A 9,095-nucleotide genomic window follows, 5' to 3' on the forward strand; every position below is an offset into this window, starting at 1 on the left:
TGGTTGCCGCGAATCGTTGACGCGTTGCTGAAGTACCGCACCAATAGCGTAATCGGATGCGTCGACCGCGAGGCTAACGGGCGCGCAGGGGATCAGGTGCGCTAACATTGTCGCGTCGACCAAAACGCGTTTCGACTCGCGGAAGCTTTTTTTCGCATGCTCGGACTACTCAATAGACGCGTTGCGCTTGGTTGTGCCTTTCCATAAGTCGTTGAGTGGTCGGAGAGTGTGCGCGGCCGTCGGTATGAAACGACTGTAATTAATCATACCGAGGTATTTTCGAAGATCTTTAACGGTTGCGGGTTGCGGTACTTTAGCGATAGCGCCCACGCGTTCAGCCAGCGGCTTTATCCCTTCGGCGGTTACAGTATAAGCGAGGAATTGAATTTCGCGGACGCCGAATTCGCACTTCGCGGAATTAATAACGACCCCGTAGTCGTTGAGGCGCTGAAACAGGACCTGCAAGTTTTCGCGATGTTGTTCGTCATTCTCGGAAGCTACGAGGAAATCGTCTATGTCTGTGGCCCCCTCAGCATCGCCTCTATAATCACAGGAGTGGGGGTCAATGTTCCTCCTGTGGCGTGCCGCAGGGAGTATCGGGGCAGCTCCCACGCCGGACAGAATCCCAGGGTGTGTTGCGCCATGTCCCTGTCCTCTCCGCAGTGGTGGCAGATGTCTGTCGTCTCCCGTCCGATTCTCTTCAGAAACTCGCAGAACATGCCGTGTCCGGTGAGTATCTGGGTCATTCTGAATGTGAGCGGGAGGCCGTGGCGGCTCCTCCATGCCTCCCAGTTTGAGAAGACCGCCTCCGCGCCCAGATATACACCTCCCTCTTTGATCAGCTGGGATCGCAACCGGTCCCACGTGTCATCCTCAGCGGTTCCTATGTCGTTCGGAGCAGTCTGCTCGGTCGGATCTTCTCCCGGATGCCATACTCTCCGGTGGGTGTATCACTTTTTGAGCGCTAGCGCACGGAGCTTCCACGGGGGGGGGGCGGTTATGGCGGTCGCCGACGCGTGAGACACCGTCCAGTATCCCCTAATGATTCTGATGGCGGTTACCTCGTGTAGCCTCCTCAGGAGCAGGATGCTGCGGCGGCTCGCCAACAGGTCGTCTGCCCATACCGGGGTACATCGCTCGGGACAGAATGACGCCCTCTGAAAATCGGCGCACCGCGTCTCCTCCTCCGCCGATGTACGGTAGCAGGCCGCACAAGGCATTAGCAGCCACCGACACTTTCGGAATCAGGCAATCGAAGTGTGGCTCGAACGTCCACTGGCTGTCGATGACGAGACCCAGATATTTCATCTGCGGTCCCACCTGGACGGTTTCGTCTGCCATGTTTATGCATAGGCCGGGCGGTGGGGTCCCTTGCCGCTTCTTGTCATAGAACCAGATGGCCTGCGACTTCGCAGGGGAGACCCTCAGGCCCAATCCGCGCACGGCACGGATTGCGGAGGCCCTTGCGATTTCGCCGATGCGCAGTGTCCCGTGCCAGCCACGACCCCCGACCAGGACCAGGGTGTCGTCCGCGTTGCACTACATGGCCGCGTCTGGGGGCAGCGGGCATCGCAGTACCTCATCGTGCGTAATGTTCCATAGGATCGGTTCCAGTACCGAGCCCTGCGGGACTCCGCGCTCAACAGGACGCCTTTCCTCTCCCTCCTTGTTGCTGTAGCAAATCCACCTGTCGCCGATGTAGGATCGGATCAGCCGGACGAGGTAGCTGAGAACCTCGAAGTGCTCCAAGGCCGTCGGTATCCTGTCCCACGGCATGGAGTTAAACGCGTTGACGATGTCTAGGGAAAACGCCAGCGCCACGTCGTTCCGGGAAACTCTGTCCTCTGCCAGTGTCCGCACGCGTCTTACCGCGTCGATCGTCGAGCGTCCCTTCCGGAAGCCGTACTGGCTTTCGTGCCAACCTGGCACCTGGCCCGCTATGTGTCGCTCCAAGCAAGTGGCAACTACCCTCTCGAGCAGTTTGCCGACCTCGTCTAGCAGGCATATCGGCCGGTATGCTGACGGCGAGGGCGTCGGTCGACCCTCTTTACCGAGCAAGGCCAGCCTCGCCGTCTGCCATGCCCGGGGTAGGCTCCCTCTTTCAGGCATCTTGTATAGAAGCGCCGATGTCTGGGTTCCATGACTCCCATCACTTCCCCCCAGATCCGACCCGAGAATCCGTCTGGGCCCGGCATCACGTTGCGGGAGACCATTCTTCTGCTCGCCTCCCATATCTCTTCCTCTGTGACTTCCCAGTCATCCCTCCATTCCAACGTCCGTGTCGGTTCCCGCGGCCGTTCTGTGGGCCTGTCTTCTTACGAGGGGAACAGTGTCGCGATGATCCGCAGCAGCAGGGCAGGTTCCATTTCCGTCGTTGCCAGGGGGCCCTTCGCGCGCAGTTTCCGCGTCACCGTCCTATACGGCCTTCCCCATGGGTCGGCCTCGACTGTTCCGATCAGTTCGAACCAGGCACGGTCCTTCGCGTTTTTAATTTCCTTTTGCAGCGAGCGCCGTAGTACGCGGTACGCCCGGTAGCGCGAGGAGACTCCTTCTACGTCGCGTCGTCGCCAACGGCGGGCCCTTAGGTACTGTCTTCGGGCCCGGACACCAGCTCGTACTCAGCTCCGCGATGTGAGGGTTCCACCAGTAGACTGCCCTGCTTCGCACCGTGCCTGGTATGGCACGTGACATGGATGCGTCGCAGATTGCTGTCAAGGCTCGGCGTAGGTTCTCGGCTTCCTCTTCCACGTCTGTCTCGGTCGTCGCCGTCGGGGCTTCCCAGCTCCAAGCTGTTGTTATGGCAGCCGCCCGGAGTAGATCCCCGTTCATCTCCTTAACCTTCCATCTTGGCGGTGGGCGCGCGTGTCCTTTCCTAGACGAACCGCGACCATCACCTGTAGTCCACGTTCGGGGTCCAGGTGTGTCCACCTCCATGAATATGTAGAGGCGGTCCGAAAGTGTCTCGACCCCTTCGGCTACTCTCTAGCCTGAGATCCGCCTGAATGCATCGGGGGAGGCCCATGTGATGTCGACGATGGAGCTCCCTCTCCACGCCACGCAGGTACTGCTCGAGCACCTGTTCACCAACAGGAGGCCAAGTCCCGCGGCCCAGTTTGACAGCGTGCAGCCGCGCGCGTTGGTCCTGGCGTTCCCCCATACCATGGAGTGCGCGTTGATGTCTCCCAGGACGAGCACTTGCCGGGGGAGTCGTCGCCTGACGCAGTCGCCGACTCCGTCCAGGAATTCCTCGACTGTTGCCCTTCCGCTGTTGGGTGACACGTACACACCCACCACCACCATCCCTGCCCACTCGATCGCTACGTATCCGTTGCCGCGTTCCAGCAGGGCTCCGCGGGCGAATGCCCCGGGCGTTGATGTCCAGGTGACGACAACGATTCCGTCCGTATCTCCGGCCCATTCCGAAGCATCCGGGACTCTGTATGGTTCCGCCACCACCGCTAGGGCGACCGTGCTCTCCCGAATGGTTTGGTAGAGCAGGTCTTGCGCTCGCCTTGATCCTCCTAGGTTCGTCTGGAGGATGCGTATTTTCGACCCCCTAGCGTCGTCGCTTCTCTGGCTTCCTCCGTGCCAGCTTCTTTGTCTGCGGGCTTAGGTTCGCTGTTGAAGTGGTTACCACTTCTAAGAAAACTCTACATCCGGTCTTTTTAGTTTTACTCAAGCACTGAAGCCATCGACAGCGCGTAGATAAAAGACTGCGACGAAGTCAGGCCATAAACAGTAGACAGGCGACGTTGACTTCGGGGGTTTTCAGTTATTGGGTAACACAGCTTGCGTGCGGTTCTGGACCAGCTCAAATTGTATTCTTACTTATTACACTTCTATTTAAATATATTTTCTGCCTTACAACTTATCCACGTGTTTTCTCTGCTTACACATCGAATAACCTCAACAGGTTATGGGCCCAGGGCTGTAAATTGCAAGGTAGCAACGTGAAGTGAACAAATTGTTAAAGTGTTGTGCATAGTAAAATAAGGGATAGTGCTAAAATGGAATCAGCAAATGCGAAGATCGAGATGTTACGCGGTGACGAAAATTGGCTCCAGTGGCGTTTTGTTATGCGTACACTTTTGGGCGAAGATAACGACCTGATCAATGTGTGTGAAGGTAATCTGTGTCATCCAGGTAACAGCGCGGAGAAAGAAATCGCTCGTGAAAGTTTTTTGAAAGCAGATCGATTAGCGCGAAAATTAATCGTGACTTCAGTAGGAAGGAAACCGTTGAATCTTGTTTTATGTTGCACAACAGCACACGAAATGTGGAAAAAGTTGAATACAGTATATGACATGAAGTCGGATGAGAATTTAAATATGGTCCAGGAGCAGTTCTTCGATCTTAAATGGGAAGAATCTGAAAATGTCTCGTACAACCTATCAAAGTTGGAACTCATAGCGGCAAAGATGAAAGCCCTTGGAAGTGAAATTGGCGAGAAAATGCTGATAACACGCATTTTATCGGTGTTACCATACAAATTTGATCATTTTCACAGTGCGTGGGATTCCGTGGAAGAAGAAAAGAAGACCTTAGACAGGCTTAGTTCCAGGCTGATGACGGAAGAAATCAGTTGGAAGAAAGACGACCAGGAAACATCGGTGGTACTGGTAACAAAAAATAATAATTATAAAAGGGAACAGCAGAAGCAGTCAAGTAAACGTGAATACGAGAAACAAGGACCAAGCTGCTTCAATTGTGGAAAAGTTGGTCATCTAAAGAAGGATTGCTTTAGATGCTTTATATGCAAAAGGAAAGGCCACACAAGTAAAAATTGTTTTAAAAGTGACAGAAGAGACAACCAGGAACCTAGAAATCAAAATCGGGATCACAGCGGAATTGGTCTATTAGGAAATACCTCAGCGATACAAGCTGATGTTTGGATAATCGATTCAGGAGCTATGGATCACATGACAGAACGACGGGAATGGTTTAGCGTCTTCGAAGAATTCGATAATACGATGATAGAGATCGACGATGGTACATTCATGGATGCGTGCGACAAAGGAAAAATTAAAGTAGAGACTTTTGTGGACGGCAAATGGGTAACATGTACAATGAACGATGTTCTGTACGTACCAGGTATGAAAACAAATTTATTTTCGATTAGATCTGTCGCAAGAAGGGGCGTAGATTTCTGTATTTCAAAGGAAGGGACCAATTGTGTATTTTTACAAAATCGGAAAATAATAGCAAGAGGTTCAGTTATTGGAAATTTGTATAAAGTAGATACGCGAGTTATCATACCGTCAGTTTGTAATTTTAGCAATAGAGCGGAGTCAAACGCGGACACGTTACAGTTATGGCACGAACGGCTATGTCATCAAAATATCAGGCATGTTAAAGAGTTCTTAAAGAATTCAAATATGAAAGTGGTAGAGAATAGTAACTTTTTCTGTGAACGTTGCGCGTACGGGAAACATCATAGATCGAGTTGTCAGGAGAAAATCAATCGGGCGACTAAACCTCGCGAAATTATTTATGCGGATGTATGTGGACCTATGGAAGTCGAGTCATTAGGCAAGAAACTGTATTTTCTGACATTTAACGACGATTTTTCAAAATTCACAAAGATGTACTTCTTACGACTTAAGTCAGAAGTAATTGAAAAATTAAAAATTCTTTGCCTAGAAGTTGAGAATCAGTTTAATGATAAAATTAACGAAATTCATAGTGATGGAGGGAAAGAATTCAAAAATAAAAAAGTCAAAGAATTTTTAAGAAGTCAGGGAATTAGGCACACAATTAACGTCCCATACACTCCTGAACAGAATGGTGTCGCAGAAAGGGAAAATAGAACAATAGTAGAGGCAGGTCGGTCGATGCTATATCCGAAACCAAATCTACCGCTGTTTTTATGGGTCGAAGCCATGAACACAGCAGTACATGTCATAAATAAGACGGGGCCGACAAGACAAGACAAGAAAACACCATATGAACTGTGGTACGGGAAACCGCCGAATTTAGAAAAGTTTAGGGTTTTCGGTACTGAGTGCTTTGCACACATACCAGCGGAGAAGAGAACAAAACTAGACAAAAAGGCTAACAAGGGATATTTGGTAGGTTATGTAGATGACGGACAAGGGTATCGATTGTACGTGCCAACAGTAAAAAATGTAATATTAAGCCGTGACGTAATATTCAAGCCCGAACTAGAAAATGCGAAATTCGTAAAATTAAGTTTACCGAAAATTGTCGAGAGCGAAGATGTGAGTGCGCAGAGCGATAGAGCATGTACGTATGAAAGTGCAGAGAGTGAACATGAAAAACAACCGCATGGAACTAGCGACAATGTGAGACAATTGAGAGATAGAGATAAGATCAAACGAACCGATTTTTATGGGAACCCAGTAACGTACGTAGCGGAAAAATTACCGGTGGATTTTAACGAAGCGATGAGATCTGAAAGGAAAGAGTTATGGAAAACGACTATGAATGATGAAATGAAATCGCACCATGAAAATAAGACGTGGATTCTTGTAGAAAAACCTAAAGATCAGAAGGTACTTAGCAATAGGTGGGTCTTAACGATAAAGCTAAATCCGGACAACTCGGAACGATACAAAGCGCGACTAGTAATAAAAGGGTATTCACAGAAAGAAGGCATAGATTATAAGGAAACATATAGGCCCGTTTCTCGGTTTGACACAATTAGATTAATGCTCAGTATTGCAGCCAAAAATAATTTACACCTCGGACAGTTCGGCATTTAAACCGCATTTTTATATGGAAGTCTGAAAGAAGATATTTATATGAAACAACCTAAAGGTTGTGATGATGGTACAAGTCGCGTTTGTAAATTGCTAAAAGGCCTATATGGCTTAAAGCAGTCTCCAAGATGTTGGACGGAACGTTTCACAAAATTTATCTCGAACTTAAAATTTTATCAGAGTAACGCAGATCCTTGTTTTTATATTTATACAGAAGACGACAAATTAATGTTAATGACCATATACGTAGATGATGGACTGGTAGCAACTTCAGACGAATCTCTAATTGATAAATTATTCGATGATTTAAATAAAGAATTCAAAATTACGAGTTCGAAAGAAGTAAAGAGGTTTCTTGGACTTGAAATTTATAGATTAGAAGATGGTTCAATATTCATTTATCAGAGTAGGTATGTGGAAAACATATTGGAAAAATTTAATACGAATGAGGCAAACAGTGTTTCTACACCTATCGAGACTAATTGGAGCGAAAGTAACATAGGCGATAATGATTGTAGCGCGCCATACAGAGGGAACTTAATGTTTTTACAAACTGTAAGTAGCCCAGATATTAGTTTTGCAATAAATATAGCGGCGAGACATTTAGAGAATCCAAACCAGTATCAGTGGAAATTAGTCAAACGAATTTTGCGCTACATAAAAGGGACCGCAGACATGGGACTCTTATATATAAAAGCAGGCAGTCTCGAAACCTTTAGCGATGCTGACTGTGCAGGCGACGAAGAAACAAGAAAATCGACATCAGGCGTTGTATGTAAGTATGCGAATGCGGCCATCACATGGCAATGTAAGCGACAACAATGTATAGCTCTATCTACGACCGAAGCTGAATATGTCAGTGCAGCTCAGGAGCGAAAGAAATGATGTGGCCAAAGGAAATATTTCTTGAATGTAAAATAGAGATCCTTAAGTATATGCTATGTGTGGACAATACTAGTGCCGTGAAATTAATTAAGAATCCAGAATTCCATCAAAGAAGTAAGCATATTGACGTAAGATATCATTTCTTGAGAGATTTATACAATAGAGGCGAAATTGATGTAACTTATGTAACAAGCGAAGAGCAACTGGCAGATATATGTACAAAGGCGTTGCCAAAACCGAGATTTGAATATTTAAGAAAAAAGTTAGGCTTGAAAAGTAAAAAGGATATTAAGAGGTAGTTGTTTGTAAACATGTAGAGTTTTTAGGCAGGGTGTCGAAGTGATTATTACTTCTCAAAAAAAAAAAAAGGAAAAACTCCACATGATCTGTTTAGTCTTCTAGTTTTTTTTTGTAATAAATTAATTTGTATGGAAAAGAGAAAGGCGGCTGGCAAATGTACTTGAGAAGGCATTGACAAATTAAGTTTCAGTTATTTACGACAAGAGTGAGAAAAATATTAAGAGATAATTTGTAAATTTGAGATAATTGTTCGTAGGGATGTAGAGTTTTAGGGAGGGTGTTGAAGTGCTTACCACTTCTAAGAAAGCTCTACATCTGGTCTTTTTAGTTTTCTCAAGCACTGAAGCCATCGACAGTGCGTAGACAAAAGACTGCGACGAAGTCAGGCCATAAACAGTAGACAGGCGACGTTGGCTTCGGGGTTTTTCAGTTATTGGGTAACACAGCTAGCGTGCGGATCTGGACCAGCTCAAATTGTATTCTTACTTATTACACTTCTATTTAAATATATTTTCTGCCTTACAACTTATCCACGTGTTTTCTCTGTTTACACATCGAATAACCTCAACAGGTTATGGGCCCAGGGCTGTAAATTGCAAGGTAGCAACGTGAAGTGAACAAATTGTTAAAGTGTTGTGCATAGTAAAATAAGGGATAGTGCTAAAATGGAATCAGCAAATGCGAAGATCGAGATGTTACGCGGTGACGAAAATTGGCTCCAGTGGCGTTTTGTTATGCGTACACTTTTGGGCGAAGATGACGACCTGATCAATGTGTGTGAAGGTAATCTGTGTCATCCAGGTAACAGCGCGGAGAAAGAAATCGCTCGTGAAAGATTTTTGAAAGCAGATCGATTGGCGCGAAAATTAATCGTGACTTCAGTAGGAAGGAAACCGTTGAATCTTGTTTTATGTTGCACAACAGCACACGAAATGTGGAAAAAGTTGAATACAGTATATGACATGAAGTCGGATGAGAATTTAAATATGGTCCAGGAGCAGTTCTTCGATCTTAAATGGGAAGAATCTGAAAATGTCTCGTACAACCTATCAAAGTTGGAACTCATAGCGGCAAAGATGAAAGCCCTTGGAAGTGAAATTGGCGAGAAAATGCTGATAACACGCATTTTATCGATGTTACCATACAAATTTGATCATTTTCACAGTGCGTGGGATTCCGTGGAAGAAGAAA

The 9,095-nt window shown here is 47.1% G+C and overlaps 2 protein-coding genes across 2 annotated transcripts; one reads left to right on the forward strand and one right to left on the reverse strand.

Moving 5' to 3' along the window:
- Positions 1-512: 512 nt before the first annotated feature.
- LOC117239875 lies at positions 513-1,341 on the reverse strand. The gene is made up of 2 exons (XM_033505712.1): positions 1,062-1,341; positions 513-934 (listed from the first exon to the last, which is right to left on the reverse strand). The coding sequence occupies exons 1-2, from the start codon at positions 1,339-1,341 to the stop codon at positions 513-515; spliced, it is 702 nt and encodes a 233-aa protein (XP_033361603.1).
- A 2,666-nt stretch (positions 1,342-4,007) lies between these two features.
- Positions 4,008-5,364, forward strand: LOC117239876. The gene is made up of 3 exons (XM_033505714.1): positions 4,008-4,619; positions 4,815-5,091; positions 5,276-5,364. The coding sequence occupies exons 1-3, from the start codon at positions 4,008-4,010 to the stop codon at positions 5,362-5,364; spliced, it is 978 nt and encodes a 325-aa protein (XP_033361605.1).
- Positions 5,365-9,095: the final 3,731 nt, after the last annotated feature.

The sequence above is a fragment of the Bombus vosnesenskii genome, unplaced genomic scaffold (assembly GCF_011952255.1).
Source record: "Bombus vosnesenskii isolate JDL3184/JDL3185 unplaced genomic scaffold, Bvos_JDL3184-5_v1.1 scf7180000014444, whole genome shotgun sequence".
Classification (NCBI taxonomy): Eukaryota; Metazoa; Arthropoda; class Insecta; order Hymenoptera; family Apidae; genus Bombus; species Bombus vosnesenskii.

Excerpts from the sequence above, each read along its gene's own strand:
- LOC117239876 (XM_033505714.1), top strand. The coding sequence starts at position 4,008 with ATGGAATCAGCAAATGCGAAGATCGAGATGTTACGCGGTGACGAAAAT. Across the intron at positions 4,620-4,814 it reads AGGAAACATCGGTGGTACTG|GAACCTAGAAATCAAAATCG; the intron begins GTAACAAAAAAT and ends AGAGACAACCAG. Across the intron at positions 5,092-5,275 it reads CGATGTTCTGTACGTACCAG|CAATAGAGCGGAGTCAAACG; the intron begins GTATGAAAACAA and ends TTGTAATTTTAG.
- LOC117239875 (XM_033505712.1), bottom strand. The coding sequence starts at position 1,341 with ATGGCAGACGAAACCGTCCAGGTGGGACCGCAGATGAAATATCTGGGT. Across the intron at positions 935-1,061 it reads TCCTGAGGAGGCTACACGAG|TATGGCATCCGGGAGAAGAT; the intron begins GTAACCGCCATC and ends CCCACCGGAGAG.